General features: G+C 29.3%; 2 protein-coding genes across 3 annotated transcripts; one reads left to right on the top strand and one right to left on the bottom strand.

Moving 5' to 3' along the window:
• Window positions 1-7910: 7910 nt before the first annotated feature.
• Window positions 7911-14758, top strand: LOC145625687 (WAT1-related protein At5g64700-like). Its single transcript, XM_081678576.1, has 8 exons — window positions 7911-8241; window positions 8490-8552; window positions 8647-8763; window positions 11584-11842; window positions 12772-12930; window positions 13248-13399; window positions 14018-14277; window positions 14416-14758. Exons 1-7 carry the CDS (start codon window positions 8069-8071, stop codon window positions 14184-14186), a joined length of 1092 nt encoding a protein of 363 aa, XP_081534702.1. The 5' UTR covers window positions 7911-8068; the 3' UTR covers window positions 14187-14277; window positions 14416-14758.
• Window positions 14759-16273: 1515 nt separating this feature from the next.
• On the bottom strand, window positions 16274-19984 carry LOC145625661 (uncharacterized). Of its 2 annotated transcripts, none has more exons than XM_081678574.1 (2): window positions 19622-19984; window positions 16274-16899 (listed from the first exon to the last, which is right to left on the bottom strand). In XM_081678574.1, the coding sequence occupies exons 1-2, from the start codon at window positions 19772-19774 to the stop codon at window positions 16594-16596; spliced, it is 459 nt and encodes a 152-aa protein (XP_081534700.1). In that variant the 5' UTR covers window positions 19775-19984; the 3' UTR covers window positions 16274-16593. The 2 variants fall into 2 exon arrangements, with proteins under 2 accessions (XP_081534700.1, XP_081534701.1); XM_081678575.1 differs by having other exon boundaries at window positions 19652-19984.

The raw sequence follows: 19984 nt of genomic DNA, 5'->3' as shown, positions 1-19984 counted from the left end.
CACATATTTACACATATTCGGATATTCCCTATGTCCCATAATAAGTGGTATGGACTTTTTTTCACTATGCATATACTACGTATTAACTTTGACAATAGCTTTATATTAACGTACTAAAACCATATTTATCATAAAATATGTTTTTAATTTGGTATTAATAAAAATTTTCATATTCTATTTAGTCATATATAAGTAAGGTTAAAGGTAGTGCATCGTTACGTATATGTGTAAAGTTTGACTGTGTCAATTATTTTGAGATAAGGGAAATATATATTTCAAAGTATAATCAAAGTTAACTGATGAATATTACATAAAGTCAAAATATTATATCCATTGCGAAAAAATGAAAAATATTGTAAAAATAAATTAAAAATGATGAAGTATGTGCCTATTGATCTAACCAAAAAAAAAAATGTGGCTATTGATCTTCCAAATTTAACCTAGTTTTAGAGGGTGGTACATTTTGTGAAGCAGGAGAAGTAAAACGAAACAAGTTTTGGGATCGAATGCTTTTTACCGTGCTATTTGCACCCCAAAAAAAGTAAAAAAACCACAAGGTGAATACTCAATCCAGTCATAAAACGAAACATGCGGACAATTTCAAGGATGCTAACTCGCACGAACTATACCATATTGTTTTGGCCCATAAGACCTGTGCAGGTGGTTGCCTTTATTTCAAAACCCAACTTTACTACATGTCCATAATAAAATCGTAGCACCTCATTAGTCATTACGAGTTTACAGACCCATTACCAGATTGTCTGAGAGATTGCTATATATATCCAAGTACACCTGTACATGATGCACTCAAGGGTTGTTCGTTTAATAACACAAAGGTATCATAAAAAATCAAGCTAATAAGAGATAAACCATCTATAAAAGGGCTCCGGTACTTAATATTTCACTTAAAAGTGGGGGGTGGGGATGGATGAGATTTGAACATTTGACCTTTTGTGTCACGCTGGTTTCAATATGATATTGAAGGACTAACTCAATTAAAAACTTAAGTTGATGGTGGAAACCCATAAATATGTTTTATACTTTATTTGTTTATCAGTATCGTTGTTGACTTGGTTGCAAGGTGTAATTTAGACTATACGTGTACCGATTCTTTTTCACAAAGTATTACATAGCTTAGTCGGAGATTGAATTTCAAAACAAAATGATTGTGTTTTATATATCTACTCCTCCCAAATAAAATAATTTTTAATAAAAAAAAAAAAAAAAGACTTGTTATACTTAAATTAGTATGAACATTAATTAAGCATTTAAATGGAACACAAAAGTGAACATAAGACCTTCATTTTTTGCGTCTTCATACTGATATAAATTTTCAAGATTTAACTAACTAATTAAGCTAGCTAGCGTGTAAAAGAATCTCAAAGAATGTCGTAAACCCCATCAATCCTTCTTTTTTTTTTTTTTGGTGAAAACATCATATTATGCCTTCAACTTAAGTATCGTGGTTCTTGACAAGTTGTCATAATGGACAACTAACCCCAACCTACTCATCTTCAACTACACATAACAAACTTACCTTTGATTGTTTTTTCTCTTTACCCGAAACAAGTAGTATTATTTCGATGTACACAACCTAGGCCACTCAACCTACGTAGTCATGTACGTATCAATTATCAATCTTTTCTTTAGTAAAGATGTGAGATGTTTTTCAGATAAGATTATTTTCATAATTACACATAGACAATCTTTTGGAGAATGAAATAAGAAAGTACAAACTATCTTAGCGCAGTCCAATTTTTGGCATAATTGAGTAATTTGGCTACTCTTCTTTTCTGATTTTATTGATGTTATTTCCTTGCAATCTACTTTATAAGTTGCTTTTGAGAAAGTTGCATGCAAATTTTCATTTCTCATGATACTACAACTAACATGAACCATAAACTTCACTTTCATAATTTCATTTGATCTTTTAAGCGGACCATAGTTTATATTATTTATATATGTGCATTTTGATATATTATATAGTACAACTTTATTATAAATCAGTCAAAATGTAGCATATATTTGGACCTCTATCATTTGCTAATCAACTTCATCCCCTTTATTTTTTTTATTTTTTAAAATGTCCAAAGTAGATAAGTAGCCATCATAGGTCTTTATTTTAACAAATTACTACGTAAGTTCAATGCAATTTAAGCAAAATCTTTTATATTATAAAGGGAAATTCCAAAAAAAAAAAAAAAAAACACTTAAATTATAATTTCAACGTGTCCATGTAGGACGCGGTTCGTTCATATTTTATGGTGAAGCTTTTAAGAAATGATAAAGTTAAATTAATCTTATTGTTGATTAATCTTGATTTTGCACTTTAACTTTGTTAATTATTGGTGGATTTATGGGGAATGGTATACAAATCCTAGGAAGAAAACTATTCGAAAAGTTTTATTGTTCATACTTAACCCTTCTCTATCATCTTTCGTACCTTTTAAAACCAAATATAACTTGCTTTTTAGCACTTTAAATATTACCCTTAGATAGAATTTTACATGTGACTTAATTAATTTGGGGTGATCAACCTTGTTTTATACTTCGTGCAAGTATTTGCCAACTTGTACAGTTATACACAAATTATTTTTAATTAATAGGCATATTTTTAATTTGTATGTGACGTATATATTGGTTTGACAACATGCAATGTTTCAAATTAAATAATGAGAAATTAAATGTCATATTTTTTGTGTGAAACTCTTCTATGATACATACCACAGTGGTGATGTACACAAGGAACAAATTAGGAGCTTACGAGAAACTCTTCTATGATACATACGTCAGTTTAAGCACTAGTGCACTACACATTAGGAGTACTCTTCGTAAGGAGGGCATCCTAATATTTTTTATTTTACCTACAAAAAAAAATAGTTTAGAGATGGTATTAACTATTAAGCTTAATAAGGGTTTTTTCATTGTGTATATCCTTGATGGAGATTAGAATTAGCATTTATTGATCAAGTGAAAGATGAAAATCATGTGACACGTGTGATGTGTCATCTAGCCGATGACTTAATTCTATAAATAATTATTATAGATAGATCAAGGATAGATAATATATATGGTGGACTTTTAATTCGTGTTATTATTGACGTATTATTCTATTTAACGAATCAATATATATATGTAGACGGATAGACTCATCCATAATCTAATTAATTATTGACACCTAAAGTTTCTCCCATGGAAACCGATTATGTCTTAATATTGGTCACACCTTTTCTCATTCATCAAACATTTACACGTATTTTTACAAGTGGTTAGAGCTTCTCTTCTGTTCCCAAGAGATTAGATCTTAAGATCGATTCTCATTACATGCTCTTGTGGCTCTCTAAACACCAAAAAACAATATCACACCTTGTTCTACATGAACTTTTAGTAAAGATTGATTCTAGTATCACATTTATATCTCATAATTTGGGGCAATAATATCGAGTCTAGTATATCACTATAATATTCTCATAATAATATTATATCAAATTATCAATGTACTTTTATATCTCAATAATAATATGCTACTAATAATATCCCTTTTAAATTAAATCAAATTAATATAATTGGCTAATGATTGAAAGGAGGTGACATTATTGATGAAAATGATAATGAAAAGATTGAGGATTATTGTCACGATACTCAAAAATCAAAAAGACTGACTATAAGCTTATAGATCTATGCTTGTCATCTTGTTTGAACCGCGTATAAAGCTTGTGCAAATTAAAAAAAAGTGTCAATGAGGATCTTCAGTTCTAATAAAAAAACAAGATTTTATAGATGCATTATGTAATAATGGTTTGGTATATAGTCGTCCAAAATTAATGATCATATATTTAGACAAGTTATATATACTCACATGTTCATACCGGAGATGGAAGAGAGTTTGACTTATTACAAATTAAACCTTACAAAATTTCATTGATCTTAGCTTAATTAAATCCACATATTAGTCATTTTTTTTTCATCAATTGGGACAATTAGATAAACTATTGATTGATTAATAAAAATCTAGGTTTTGGATATCATTAATTATTACTTAATAAATTAATAAATCATATGGTTTTACATTTAAGTTTTGTTTGTTTTTTTTTTTTCCTTGAAAATGATTGCGCAAAGCATGTGATTTTCGAGTCAAAATTCGATTGTCACTATATATAAAATAGAGTGCCATCATTGATTAAATCATATAGCCCTTAGCTTCCTTTGTATGGATGCAAAGAACATTGCAAAGTTTCAAACTATATTTCTCTTCTTTATATGGATGTAGACATGCATAATTTCATTAAACGAGTTAATCTTCTTTATGAAAGGCATATCTACTTTATAATAAACATGATTATTAGCTAATTGCAAAAAGTTGACAAGTGCATGTAGAAAAGCAAATTACTAATTCCTTCCTTGGCCAAGAACTTCCCTACTCCCCCCCCCCCCTTCCAAAAAAAAAAAAACCCTACAATTCCAGCCTCATTACCAATTGCTTTTCAAATTTTAGGGCATTTCTCACTTTGCCTTTTTATTTATAATCTCTTTTAAGAATTAGGGAGCATCATATTATATTGTGAAATTATGTCGATGACATTGAGACAAATCTAAGTTTATAACTATTATAACATCGTATATATCTGATTTATTGAAACTGTATCTAAGAACTATCAAATTGTTGATAAAATTGATAAGAAAAGTTTTTTGTATGGCACAATTTATCAAGAAATCAACCAACCTGATTAAAAAAAAAAAAAAAAAAATTGATTGGACAGTCTCAATGCTTGTAGTATTTTTTTTGCTTATATAAATGAATGATGGCTATATATTGCATAAAAATTAAATTCCACAATGTATTTGTATCCCTCTATTATTTATTTCTAACTTTATTTGGTTTGGTTCGTTACTTGCTAATTATGTATTTTTTTTTTGACATTTTGTGAAAAACCACCTTATAAGACACTACCTTTGGTCGAAAAATCATTGTTGACTTTTATTTTCCGGCATTAACTACGTCAATTGCCAATTAAGAAAAAAGGAGGGAAAGGGTAAATTAAAAGTCACGCGAATGACATGTGATGTGGCCAACGCCGGAAAATAAAAGTCAACATTGACTTTCCGACTAATGGTAGTCTTTTACAACATTTACCCCTTTATAAGGTAATTTCTTACAACAATTTTTTAATTAGGTAGGATCTCGCAAAAAAAGTATTTTATAAGGTAGTTTTTCACAAAATGTCCTTTAAAAAAAAAAAATAAATAAAAAATAATAGGGATTGAAGTATTTAAAGTATTTGCAATGCTCCACCCTGGCTTGTATATGTATGTATTTGGTGTGTACATAATCACTCTCTAATAAGTCTAATCTAGTCCACTTTTGGTATCTATCTTTTAGCTTTTACTATAGGGCTATACCTCTTTTGTCTAGTATAGTACAAAATCTTAAGTTAAAGCTATTGATAAAGAACTTCATCAACATTTGTAATGATAAATATTCCAAAAATTTATGGTAGATGATGAATAAATAAACTAAATAAAAGTAGTTATATTATACCAAAACGTAAAGTTGTAATATCATGGACGTATACAAGTACCCAAAAGTATGTGTTATGTGTTGAACACTTGAACCTATGTATGTACGTATTTATAACATATTTGCATCCGTTATAGGTCGGATCTATATGTAAAGTTGTAATATCATGGACGTATACAACTATACAAGTACTCAAAAGTACATGTTATGTGTTGAACCTATGTATGTATCATATCGTACTTATAACATATTTGCATGCGAATGTAGCAGTACTGTGTTGATGTGTGCAAGGTTATGCCAAAAAGATAAGATAACTAGCTTGTACAAACCAATAAAATTGGAAGAGAATGTACATCCATTATATTCAATTAATAAATAATTAACCAGAAAACAAATTAAAGCATTTATGATGAAAAAAAGTTGGAAAGAAAACAAAATTAAACCATCACATGCATAAATTCAAGATTTCTAGATGATGAAGGAACCCAAAAAAGTTTGTTTAGCTAAATTTAGGTCACGTTGGTTGGCAAGAATGCAAGACTAACATAGCCCAGTCGTTGATTATCTAAATAAAGGAAGGTATATATGCTGTGACTTTTAATTTAACTAATATTATCTTTCTATTAATAGTACATGCAGTAACGAACGTACTTAATTAATGGTAGGTTGTGAGCATATTATTAATTTGCACATCAAATTCGAATAATTAACATAGAAATTATTCATGATTATTACGTACGTGAGAATATTGAAAGAACCTAATGCTTAAGATAAGCTTATTTAGGATATGTTTAATAATTTTTCAGAAGATAAAACTTTATTTATCTCTAAAAAGTTGAATCTAAGCTAACAAATATGAAGTCAACATGCATGTTGAATCAACCAACAATTTAATTTATTAACTGATCATTGTTAAGTAGATCTTGCACTATAAGGTATCTTGAGTCGTACAATTTATTTGATGATACAGTTTTAGACTTTTAGTTTATAAAGAGGAATAAGAAGAAGAGGCAAGAATTAATCATGATTAATTTACTCTAAAAGAAAGCATGGAATTTTGTTACTTTTTTTACTTGACAAGAACTTGACGATATTAAGAAAAAGAAGAAAGTAAATTGCATTATCCCCGAAAGTAGGTCAATTAACGCACAATTTGTGTATGCGATTAATTTGATGTTTAGAAATTAAAGCATATCTCTCTCCTCTTTCTCTTGGTATGAAAAATTTGGCTTTCTTTGAGTCTCCAACTTTTGATATGGGGCTCAAATAGCTTGAGACATTCCTGTCGAATCATGCTACTGTAGAGCTGTACAATGTTGCATATATGGCATGGAGATCAAGTAAGAACTAACGAATTATATCAGTACGGAGTACTTTTTTATTTACTTATAGAGTTAACCTAGTGATTAAAACTAAACGCGCGCATATGAAATAGGTCACAATTTCAATTCCCAAGAATGGGTGAAACGATTTACTATTAGGTATTTAGGTGTATTATTATCAATATAATAGGACCGCGAATAATTTTCACATTTTCCATCTAGAAATGGTGTAGGTCTAAATTTGCACTCCAAGTGGTATATGTGGCAAATTAAATTAAAATAAGTCACAATTTTATTTAGCGGGTGTGAATATATATATATATATATAATTGCAACAAATAAAGAAACAAGGATGGAGTGCAATACTTGATTGTACTGTGTTAGTATTAGAACCACCAATTAACAAATTCTACATTGCATCCTTAGCATGATAGAAAAGCCTAATTATAAAAGGTTTATGAACTTATTCTCATATGAGAGGATATTACAACTTAGAGTAATTTATGTTACCTTTCTAATTTAATTAATTTCTCATTAAAATAATTCCTCACAAGAATTCATTGAAAAAACTTGAAAAAAGGGATAACACCTGATTGATTCGAATCTCATAAATAAAAACATTATATAATTAATGAATTCACAATAAGAAAGATATGTTATTTTTTTCATATTCTTTTTACAAGTGCCTCTTCTTTTACAAGTTGACAAATTAGAGCATAATATCTTTTCTTTTTTATAATTATTAGTAGTATAATATAATTACTTATATAAAAAAAATATATCAAAAAACATAAAGAATTACATAATAATTAATAAAGAGAATGTTTTTCCTTCTTTTGTAATAGGAGAGAGAAAAAATGATGCAATGTAACAAAAATGATTCCAATCTTGTTGTTGGCCTATTGTTCACTTCCCCCTTATTTCTTGCTTTGCTTAAACCTACATAGAAAGCACTACAAACAACTTTTATTTGGGCCACATGCCAAAGATTTTTACTTAGTTTCTTCCTAGCTTACTCACTAGTTTCTTCCTTCACTTTTGTTTCAATTCCTTTAAAGTATCTTCACTAACCACTCATGTCATATCACTCTCATCTCACTATCATACCTATATATTGATACTTGTATATATAGATGTGTTTTACAAGCACTAGAAAATATATACAAACTCATTCATAAATTTATTAGTTGATCATATCAATTCAACTATTTTTAATAATACTATTGAAATGGCACTTAGTAAACCAATTCTTGTTGTGTTTTTCATACAAGCCCTATATACCGGTATGTTCTTGCTCTCTAAGGCTGCATTCAACGTCGGCATGAACAATTTCATATTCACCTTCTATAGACAGGCCATTGCAACCATCTTTCTAGGTCCTGTAGCCCTCTTTCTCGAAAGGTATGTTACTTATTAAGTTTACATAATATGTTTATTGCTTGGACTGGTGGGAAGATTTACACGTACCTAGGATCATCACAAGCTCAAATCCTATCGTGTCCTTTATATATATATATATATATATATATATCGTGCACAACTGTTCCATATTCAACCTATCATGAAATTGTTTTTTGTTTCAATTTTTGAAACACGAATTATATATCGTCATTGATGACTTAATTATTATCTATTTTTTTTTTATATAGGAAAAATATACCCCCGCTCTCATTCAAGAAATTTTGGCAAATATTCGCAATGTCTTTATTTGGGTAAGTTCGAAATTAACATGCTACATATATATATGTGATTCGAATACGCCCGGTATCATACATGTGGTAAATAAAACTTGGTATAATGTTGCAGGATAACATTGAGTTTGGATTTGTATGGCATTGGGCTGACCTATACTTCAGCAACCATGGGTGCTGCTACAACCAATTGTCTTCCTGTCATTACTTTCTTCCTTGCTGTTCTTGTTAGGTACGTACGTTACTAAATTATACTGTACCATGTCCTTAATTAGCACTTTTTTTTTTCTTTTTCTTGAATGACTTCCATCTAAATATAGCACATAGACATATAGTCATGCTTAGGCATAATACACTTGTACTATAATATCGTATTTTCAAAACTAGACGTAACATATCAAACATACCGTACCCTACTTAAATAGAGTGGTGGGAGAGTACGTGGTAGAAAGCGGACATCCTTAATTACATCATATTAGCGTCATAATTTGTTTGAATATAGTTTTTTCTGAATAACTATCAGTGTCTCATCAACTTTTAGTAGAGTTAAATTGACAGTTGTCATATGAGTTTGGGATTTGAATTGAATTCATTCTATCTTATTAACGAATGTGACCTAGATCTGTATATGATCTAATAACACAATCATTTAAGTTTCACAGTCACACAACACAACTAGCCAATTATTATTCAAGGAGCCTAGCATTATTCAAGTGGAAGTAACAGAAGATCCTAATAATTGCTTTAGAAATTGACAAAAACCGAATAAGAGTAATGGGTAATTTTGTTTTCTTATCTATTTTGTGATTTTTTGTAATTTAACTTTAGGAAAATGGATTTGGAGGAAGATTTAATTGAGCACCACCTAATTATATTGATTGGACTTGTTGTCTGTACGATTTTTTGGATTGGCAAATGGGATATGGCCATTCACCGCAGGTGCTCTAAAATAATATATTGATACCCAAAAAAAAAATTAAAATAAATGAAAAAAAGAAATAAATTAAAATATAAAATAATATAAAAAAATTATTTAAAAAATGGTGGAAGTCATTTTAGTGCTGTACTATTCATCTCAATTTGATCCCACTATTTTAAATCTACTCCCCACGGGAGATATGTCTCTTCATTTAAGTTAATTTGAAACGAATAGTTTGTTTGCTGCTATAGTGTTGTTACTCCATTCGTTTTTAAAAGATTTCATCATCTGTTTTTAACTCCACAACTTTTACTTAACGCTTCTTCTACCTAGTGGTACAAAATAAAATTTACATAATCATTTAATACAACTCTTTAAAAAATAACAAATAAAAATAAGACAGATAAAAAAGATAAGAGTGAGAGAATACTTCCGTACAAAATATCCCATTATTTTTTGACTTTGGGGACTTGGGGGTTGAGGTGGATGGACTATAGATTAAAGATTTCATACAAAGTGATCTGAATTATGATGATTTATTATCCAATCACGCATTGATCAATTCATGATCACATTGTACAAAGATGTGATACCATTCATAAGTGTGGTTTGTGGTGTATAGCAATTTTCTAAATTAAATTAATTAATGATCGAGTTTGTCAATAGAGATTCCATGCAATATATACAACTATACAAGTACGGAAAGCTAATAAAACATGCATTTGTTACTTGACTCCTATAAATTAATTACAATTAGACATTTAGACGGCTAACTAAGCAAAGTAAAAGGGATATATCTAGTCATTAGTTAATAATTACTATTTGTATGTGATTTGTTGTTAATTAGCCAATTAGTACGTACAACTACTCTTATAAAAATTGGGGTGTGAACAAGCTCGGTCAAATTGCATATCTTTACATGAAACAAAGGTTTTATACTAATGAGAATCTGTTCATAGTTTATTTTATTCTTTATTTTTTTTCTATCGACAAACATTAAACATGAATTCATTTAAATAGATGCATGTAGAAACCATTTTCAAAGCTCGTTTATTATTTAATTCAATTCAGATTTAAGCTTAAGATTTAAACTCAAAATGCAAAATACAAATGATCATGTTTATGATCATCATTTTCAAAAAATAAAAAAAAAAAATAAAAAAAAAAAAACCTAAGCTATTAACGAGCTAAGCTCAAACGTAACACTAATAATTTCTATCAAAGCTAGGTTAAATAGACTAATTAAAACTCGTCTATCCTTAACTCGTTTGCAAAACTAATTTTAAAAAAAAGGGGGTAAACAGTGAACAGCTCACTATAGAACAAACTAGCTTCGAAGGAAAGACAATTAGGTAAATCCAATTGGTTTTGTTTTGTACTGTGCATTCCACATCCTTTTAGCAATCTGTTTTCACTAGTGATTATATTAGTTGAGTTTCCTGTTTAGGATAAGACATTGATGTCTCACACACTAATTCAAGTAATTAACCTTAAACTGATAAATAAAACAACACGTAATGATTAATAATGATAATTTAGACAATAATGATGCTTAAATTAGTCTAGAGTTAATGGAGGTCAAGATCCGCCAAAGTCTAGTAGTCTAAATTCCATAGAATAAAATTGTAAACATAAAAATTAATATAATAAGGTCGCATATCAATTGAATTGAAAATGGTGCAAATGATGCTTAATATCTAAGTATTCCTAACTTTATGCTACATTTTAATTTAATTTAACTTCTTTTTGTACAGTTTAGTAGTACGTTCATAAAGATTAAGTAATAAGGAGAATAATAGGAATCTCTTAGCTTTTGCAAAAGATTAGGTTATTAAAATGATTCATTAGGGTGCAATTTATAATGTCTGTAATCATATCATGGGACAGCCAATAAACTGAGGAGTGAGTACTTATGTCTGGTCGTTTTCTTTAATAATGGTATCATTGTATTTATGAACACTTGTTAAAGTAACTCATCTTCGATTTTTAAGAAATTACTATAATAAGTAAGTAAATAAATAAATTAATAATATTACTATACTTAAACAATTGATATGGACACGTTAAAAAGACTGTTGCTAACGTGTTATATAACGGTTTTTCTAACGAGTGACTAATCCGGTTGTGTTTCAGATTAGAGGTATGGAAAATAAAGACAGCCCCGGGGATAGCTAAGCTAATTGGCGTAGTGATATGCTTGGGAGGTGCCATGACTCTAGCACTTTATAAGGGTCCTTCCATTAAACTATTTAGCCATCCTCACTTGCTGGCTGGTCACCCAGCAGCCAACCAGCCGCCACAGACTCAAACCCATTCCGGCCCCACTTGGATTAAGGGTGTTTTTATCTTGCTCACTGGTAACACGTTTTGGGCTCTCTGGCTTGTTATGCAGGTAATATACTAATACGCATCTATTTTCTTATTACTTTTACATTATGTTGAGATGTTTAATTTCTTTCATATTTGTCAATTCGTGAATCAATTATTTATAAATTTATCATTTATAAAAATTCTGTATATATACACTCGTATTATATATTGATGGTATTTTGAAAATTGTTACAAATTAAAAGTCTAAATGTGACAAAAAATTAAGAGTGCATGTGTATTTTACGTCATAATTTAATCAATTTCCGACAAATGGTCAAGTACTCAAGTTCATGATGATTTTTATTTGTAAAAACTCAATATCTACGTTACCGTCGTACATTTTAATGGAAAATCTATATCCGACAAAAAATGGTCATGTTCAGGCTTTTTCATGAGTGAAATTTCGATATCTATGTTATAGTTGTACATATAAACTTCTTTATTACATTATCATCATTCTTTTTCACGTTATCATAAATCAAACGTGCATTTAAAAAATTCTTATACTACCTCCGTTACATATTATTTGCAACGATTTGACATAAAATAAAGAGGAAATATGTCTAATCGTTGTAAATAATATGTAACGGAGGTAGTATATAATTTCTCAAATCTTTACAGCATCGGATAAGATATACTCCACAATTCAAAGATATACATATGTACTCCACAATTCAAAGATTAACATTAGTTAAAGTAACTTCAATGTCAAGTAGTGTACCCCCAAAGTAGTTACAAAGGGTACAAAATCTAACCCACCACCAACAATGATTTATGTTCACTCTTTCATTGATATACATATCGTGTTACTCATGTTATAAATCGTACCTTGAATTTGATTGCGCATTATATACTGTTGTAAAGTTACTTACTACTATTTATTTTCATGTGCATGATTTTGATGTTTAATAACTCACTCTTTTTTTTTTTGGATGAAATATAATAAAATAGGCTCGAATCATGAAAGGGTACCCGTCAAAGCTTTTGTTCACAGCACTAAGTTGCTTCTTGAGTTCAATTCAGTCATTTGCAATAGCTATTCTTGTGGAACGTCGTCCTTCTCAATGGATGCTTGGTTGGAATATCCGTCTTCTAGCTGTTGCTTATTGTGTATGTTACTATATACACTTCAATTCTCTCTTCTTTCTTTTCGTCTATATATTCTTTCTAACCATCAAGCCTTAAAAAAATAAATTACGAAAACAAATAGTGGGAGATTAGAACTGCATTTTTTAGCTCTAATTAATCTTACAATAAGTTATTGTAAATTCGGCTCATCCAAGATGCTGTCTTAATTTCTTTAGTAGTAATCATAAATTTAATATCACATGTAACATGTGACACGTGCACGCACGTAATATTTATATTCGTTCTAATCTTAAACAACCCTCATGGCCTCATGCATACTTAAAATTATATTGAAACAGGGAATAGTGGTGACAGGAGTGGCATACTATTTACAAGCATATGTGATAGAGAAGAAGGGGCCAGTATTTCTAGCACTGTGGACTCCTTTAGGGCTTATCCTTACCATGCTTTGTTCTGTTCTTCTGCTTGGAGAGATCATCACTTTGGGCAGGTTATTACCTAAATTTCTCATTTGTGCACTATATATTGGCTAATTAGCAAATGTCAACTTCTCTATATTTGACCTATCACCTTTAATGTGCTGTTCTTTTTTTTGGTGCACGTGTCAAGTTTCATATATTTAAACGTGACAAATATTGCAAAGTCAAATTAAAACATCAATTATATATTGAATTTCTTGTTTAATGTACTTACTATGTACGATTATGTAATGATCGTTACAATTTTTTTTTTTCTAATAAAATTTAAAAGAAAATACATCAAGATCAAGAGAGTCTTCTCTAACGATTGAACCCTACCTATCAAGAGAAAGAATGACAGTGAAAATTACTATATATATCTAATTAAGTACTTCGTACTTATGATACTTAATAAAGATGATTTTCATTTATATGAACTATGTGAACCTCCCGACTTTTCAGAACTTATTAGACCTTAAAAGAACCTGTATAATTTAGTCCGTTGTAAATCAAATTTAGGTGACCTTTGTTAGAAACATAAGCTTGTATGATCATACATATTAATCTTTATTTGAACTAAAATAAGTGAAAATAAAGTAAAGATTAAAGAACGGGGCCTAAATATGTTTTTGCATGTGTTTAATTTTCAGTGTCATAGGTGGAATTTTGCTAGTTGGAGGGCTCTACAGTTTCTTGTGGGCAAAGAGTAAAGAACAAATGATCATTCCATCAACTTGTTCAACCGTTGTTGAAGCAGATAAAGAAGGCCTGGAATTTAAAGTAATAGAAGGGACCAAGAATTCACCTTCCATTGTATAAGTATATATATATATATACATATATATATATATATATATATATATATATATATATATATATATACTTATTGATGATTTTGTAAGGCAAGAAGGTATTCCCAAATTTCCTTTGTTTTATTATACTGCCTCCGTTTCTTTTTGTTATATCTTTCAAACTTTTAATTTCCTTAAATTCGCCCCTTTTTGTTCTTAATATTGTTTCTTATTATTCCGTTTTTATGTGGTGTTAGATCACTCGAAATTGAGAGAGCATCAGATCCGATCCAGAGACTTGAAGGTGTCAAGGACTAAGGAGAATTTCATCATAAGCTCTCAAGTTTTGATGTTGACTGCTGATTTCTTACACTTACACCAAGTATATTTTGAGAAGAAATATGAAGTATATATATATTGTATTAGGGTAGCATTAAATCTATGCATAGATGATGATGTAATTCTTTTACCTCATTCTATGCCTAATATAAAGTACATTTTTATTTTTTTTTTGTCTCCCTAATAGAAAAAATGCAAAGTACTACGTATATACAAGCATACAACATCAATCTACAATATGAGTGAATTTCATTTTATGGATGCATGGTCTATATATACAACTTTAAAATGTAGTGTTCGATTCAGGGGATTGAAAGCATATAAAATCAATATCACATACTTGCATCGTATACAGTAAGTGACAACGGCCGTGCTAGTGCCGGTGATGCAAGGCTGAAAGGCCTATTATATTTAATTTGAAGGGTTATCATAACTCATAAGGTTTTCATTTTGTATCGACCAACATGCCATGGTACGAGAAAAGCACGATTGGATTGCCGTAAGTTAACATGCCATGGTACCATTGGGATGGCCTTTGCAATGAGTGGTTTGACCGGCATATGGCTCATTAATAGCCTAATATATATGTCTAAGGATCTATTTGTTTCATCTTATTTTAATTTATTTTATTATATTTTATAAATAATTAGTCAGATAGATTTCAATAAATTAAGTTCAAATATGTTTAAATAATTTTAGACAAAATCAAGTTAACCAAGTAGAACCTAAACATATCTAATCCTACTTTAGACCAAGAATTTAGAAATAAAATGTCTGTCACAAAAAATAAAAATAAAAGGACTTGAAAGAGCCTCAAAGAGGGAAGAAGTACAACTGTACAAGTCTCGGGTCCAAAATGGATGGAAGTTAACTTACTGTATGATAGTGGGGCAATAGTAAGCCCAACAAGGCTAGAGGCCCACCATAATTTATTTTTTATTTTTCGAGGAAAACTTCATAGGATACATTTATACAAATTCATGAGCTTAGAAAACTAAAATATAGTACAAATTTTGATATTTGTAATGTATATTTTCGGTTTTTACATAATATCAAAATTTTATAATTTAAACTAATATAAAATTAAATATATTAATGATCAAATATGTGTATCGATAAGCGTATTCAAACAAATAATAGCAAGTAAAAAAACGGATGGATTACTTTAAAAACTACTAGGTAACACGTTACAAATTCTTAAATGGACATGATTCACATTAATTTATTGTGGACCATTAACATTAGAGACAATATGATTGTTTTATTAATTAAAAAAAAGGGTCACTATATTAAAATAAAGGTTATTATGTTGAAATAAAAGTTAGTGTGACATTATAAAAGCTATAAAAGGTTAATTTTTTTAATGAAATTTTTAATATAATGGTCAATATGAATAATAAAGATCACTATGTTAAAGTTAGGTTACTAATTAACATAATGTCGTATTTTAAGTTCATAATACATTAAAGGTCACTCAAATTTTTAAAAAAGGCTATTATGTTAAAAATAAGGGTCACTATATTGCATATAATGTCAGTTACGTGTGAATTAACCTTAGGTCTACGCAAGAGATGGACGTAACACATAGGAGAGAAAAAATAAAACCTTTATCAAGCTTGCAATGCTGATTATACCTTCCAAATTCAATTATGGAACATTGCATCATTGATCTCAAGGCATACATGCATTAAGCTTGTGAAGACAATAATGCATGTTTTGCAAGGGATTAGACGCTAATCTTGCGAATACAGTATGTAGTAAAAGATTAACACAATATAAATAAATAAGACCAATTTTAATGAACAATCAAACATATCAAAATGTTTACAAAGAAATAATAACAAATGAAACTCAATTTCCCCTAAACAACACAAAAAGAAAAAGAAAAAAAAATCATAAAACACTCTCCATAGTCCCCATACATTCACATATTCATTTAAACAAAATCCCAAATAAACTAATGTAAATTTTGAATTAACAATTTTTCCTACCCAATCACAAACTTATTGTCATTATCAATTTTTTTTTTCCTTTTGTATAATTTTTTTTTCCTTTTAACAGCAAATGAACATTTAATTTTTTCTTCATTTAGCCTCTCATTTCTTCTCAGCTGTGGCTGGAGCCGGAGCCGTGGCTGCAGCTGGAGCTGGAGCTGGAGCTGGAGCAGGAGCCGTGGCTGGAGCTGGAGTCACAACTACTGGCTTAGCCTCTTCTTTCTTAGGCTCAGAGGCTGCTGGCTTAGCCTCTTCTTTCTTCGGCTCGTCAGCCGGCTTTGGAGCTTCTTCTTTCTTAGTCTCAACAGCCACTTCTTTGGTGGCTACTTCCTCAACCTTTGGTGGCTCTGAGGCCTTCTCCTCAGCTGCCTTTACGACGCTCTCAGCTTCAGCCTTCTTTCCATCATCCTTTAAACATTTAGAGTTTATGAGAAATTGTTCTTGTGACAAATAAACTAATAATGTAACACAATCATAAACAAATAAATGAATAATGTCATGTTGTCATGCACGCATGTTCGTCCAAATACATTCAATAGTTCGATCATGTAGGAAAATTCTTATGATAAAAAAAGTCATACGGTTATTTCCCTTTCATTCTATATCATAGAGCAGCAATAATAATGTATACCTACCTAACATATGGAATTATATATTATAAATGGACAGTAATATAGACGGGAAATGATTGATATTGTATATATTGTACAAGCTTGTATGTAGGGACGATAAAGTTATTAAAAGTGACAAATGTGCAAAGGCGGAATTAAAATGAAAAAAACAAGGGAGTGGAAGAAACACTTTATGAAGACAAACTAATGTTGCAAGGAATACAAAGACATAAAGGTAAGAGCAAATAAACAGGAGGAGGCAAATCATACATATTTGGGTGTTTTTTCCTTAAGCAATCAACATGACCACATAAAGAAAAGATGGACTGAGTATTTGGGTCCCAAAAACAGCTGTGAAAGAAAGGACAACACTCCAAATTGACAATTATAATGTTTTTAACAAGTAATTAATGGGATTTAAGGACAAGATTCCTCGTTTTGAACCCTTTTAAGTATGTACTATTTTTAAGAAAAAGATACCCTCGAGAAAATGTTGCGGTCTTAGCTTGCGCAATTGTAGTTTTAAACGACATTTTATTAGGCACATATGATTATGACAAACTCCCAAATTACGTGTCACTAAATAAGAGATAATTCTCCCTCTCAAGAGATAATTACAACACATAATATTATTTATATATATGCTCGAAAGTTGAAAGATGAAGATGTTTAATCGACAAAATCATAGAGGTTGAATAGTTATCTTATGAAATGGTACTATAATTTCTACCCTAGCTTACAAAAAATTACTTTCTATCTAGCTTTTACTTGAAAAATAAATAGTGTATTTGGTTGTATAAGTTTTTATTCAAGTGCCATTTAATTTTTACACTTTTTTTTTATCGTAGGTGTATGATACGTTTGACTTTTTTCATTATTTATAGAAATTTAACATGAAAAATATTGTTAAATAAACACTAATATAAAATTTCATAATATCAGCTTTTTAATTATATATATTTAAGATCAGATTAGTATATTGACATACGTGTCAAGTTTAACCGTATCAGTAATTAAGGAACGAAAGGAGTAGTTCATGACATATACTAATTTTGACGGTGATAATTATTGATTATAAAATTTTATCGTTTATTTGTTCATACTATATGATATCATTATCAATTTATCGTCTATCAACGTCAACAATTACGTTTTCTAATTGAAAAACTAACAAAACATGTCAAAATTATGTCATCTGAAAATGAACTAAACTAGAAGACTTGTCAAATGTGTAATTTAAAGATATTGGTTACGTAATTTTCAAGTTTGGATTCCGTCAATTGTGACCTTTGAGAAATTAGGCTTTCTAATTTTAGATTTTTTAAATATATATTAGTTTTGATAAAATACAAAAATATATAGAGTGGTAAAATAGATATTTTGGTAGAATTATTTTTTAAAAAGTCTAAAATCAAAATTTTACTACAGGCATTGCAAATATGACAATAATGGAATTTTGTTTTTAGAGTAGGTTTTATTTTAAATAATGATCCTACCAACACATTTATTTTTTCCATAAAAAAAAATCAAAATAAATGATACTACTCCGTCTCTTTTTTTTTTTTTCTTCATTTGGAATTTTTTTTATATATATAAAAAAAAATGGTTTAAGGAAGAATAATAGAGACAAATTAATTAAAGCCAATTATTTGGCAAATTTACGAAGGACGATAATTTTTGAAAAAATTGGGGAAAAAAAAGAGAGAATAAAACTAAAGGCCATTTCCTCAAAAAAAAAAAAAAAAAAAAAAAAAAAAAAGGTCAGGCACAAATACTTGATTACCTAAAAAAAATCCAAATTTTTTAATCAATAATTAAAAATAATTTATATTACTGTACAATTTTTATATTTTAATAGGAAAATTATAATATTATTGCAAATTTGCAACTATTACTGGTGTATATTATAATATATATATATATATATTATTTGAATGGAAACGACAAGAATATTTGGACAAAGGCAATATTTATATACGCTTCCACTAGAACTTTTTAAGATGTTCCAAATATTATTTTCCACTATAGTACTCTAACATCAATGAAAATTTTGAATACGAAGTATATTATACGAAGTTATATTTATATTCCATAATCCATATGACATACTTGGATTGCCAGGATTGGGGAACACATAAAAAAAACCCTAAATAGTAAAATCATGTTATATGCACTATGCAGTACCTTAAAAATAAATAACATATAACACGTCTCGTCTAATAGCTTTAAATATTTTCTTATAAATATACCAAATTCCTTTAAATATGTACTCAAATTAAACCAAAAATATGCTGAAAATAAACTGTATGCATGCATAATGTTAAATTAAAATGTTCATTCTCCACCCATTCTAATATTTATGTTCTTCGTATTTGAATGATAATGTTCTCATTTAAATAAAAAAGGCAAAACAAGAAAGACTTTTAGAGACGGAGAGTCCGAAAATATAAAACATGGTTGGTTACCTCTAAATGAATGAGAAAAAGAAGAATATAATACATAAATATATGATTAATGACCTCTAACATTATTTGAGCGAGAGATGAAACCTTGTTTTGATCAACTTGAATATCTCTATCCTCCACCGTTGTTGTTGTTGTTTCCTTTGTTTCCGGTACTTCAACCGGGGCTTCTCCTTCTGTTGTCAACGGCTTGTTTGCGCAGTTTCCCATTTTCTTTCTGAATTTACTTTTTTACCCCTTTCTCTTCCCTTCAAAAGCTTCCACTAAAACTCTTGTTAGGAGGAGAAATTAAAGGGCTTTTTGGGAAAACTCAAAATATTTAGGGGAGAGAGAAAATACAACAACTCAAATGAAAAACTTTTTAAGAGTTTTTATTTATAGAAAATTTTTGAGTTTTTATTTGCAGCTCCGACAATCATT

Source organism: Chenopodium album, chromosome 1 (assembly GCF_948465745.1).
Source record: "Chenopodium album chromosome 1, dcCheAlbu1.1, whole genome shotgun sequence".
Taxonomy (NCBI): Eukaryota; Viridiplantae; Streptophyta; class Magnoliopsida; order Caryophyllales; family Amaranthaceae; genus Chenopodium; species Chenopodium album.
Note: the sequence above shows the minus strand (reverse complement) of the source record. Positions and strands in the feature narration are given on the sequence as shown.

What these genes read in the sequence shown, in the direction of transcription:
- LOC145625687 (XM_081678576.1), top strand. Translation starts at nt 8,069, where the DNA reads ATGGCACTTAGTAAACCAATTCTTGTTGTGTTTTTCATACAAGCCCTA. An exon ending in TTCGCAATGTCTTTATTTGG is followed by an intron (nt 8,553 to 8,646) that starts GTAAGTTCGAAA and finishes ATAATGTTGCAG; the next exon opens with GATAACATTGAGTTTGGATT. An exon ending in TTCCTTGCTGTTCTTGTTAG is followed by an intron (nt 8,764 to 11,583) that starts GTACGTACGTTA and finishes GTTGTGTTTCAG; the next exon opens with ATTAGAGGTATGGAAAATAA.
- LOC145625661 (XM_081678574.1), bottom strand. Translation starts at nt 19,774, where the DNA reads ATGGGAAACTGCGCAAACAAGCCGTTGACAACAGAAGGAGAAGCCCCG. An exon ending in TCGCTCAAATAATGTTAGAG is followed by an intron (nt 16,900 to 19,621) that starts GTCATTAATCAT and finishes AAATGTTTAAAG; the next exon opens with GATGATGGAAAGAAGGCTGA.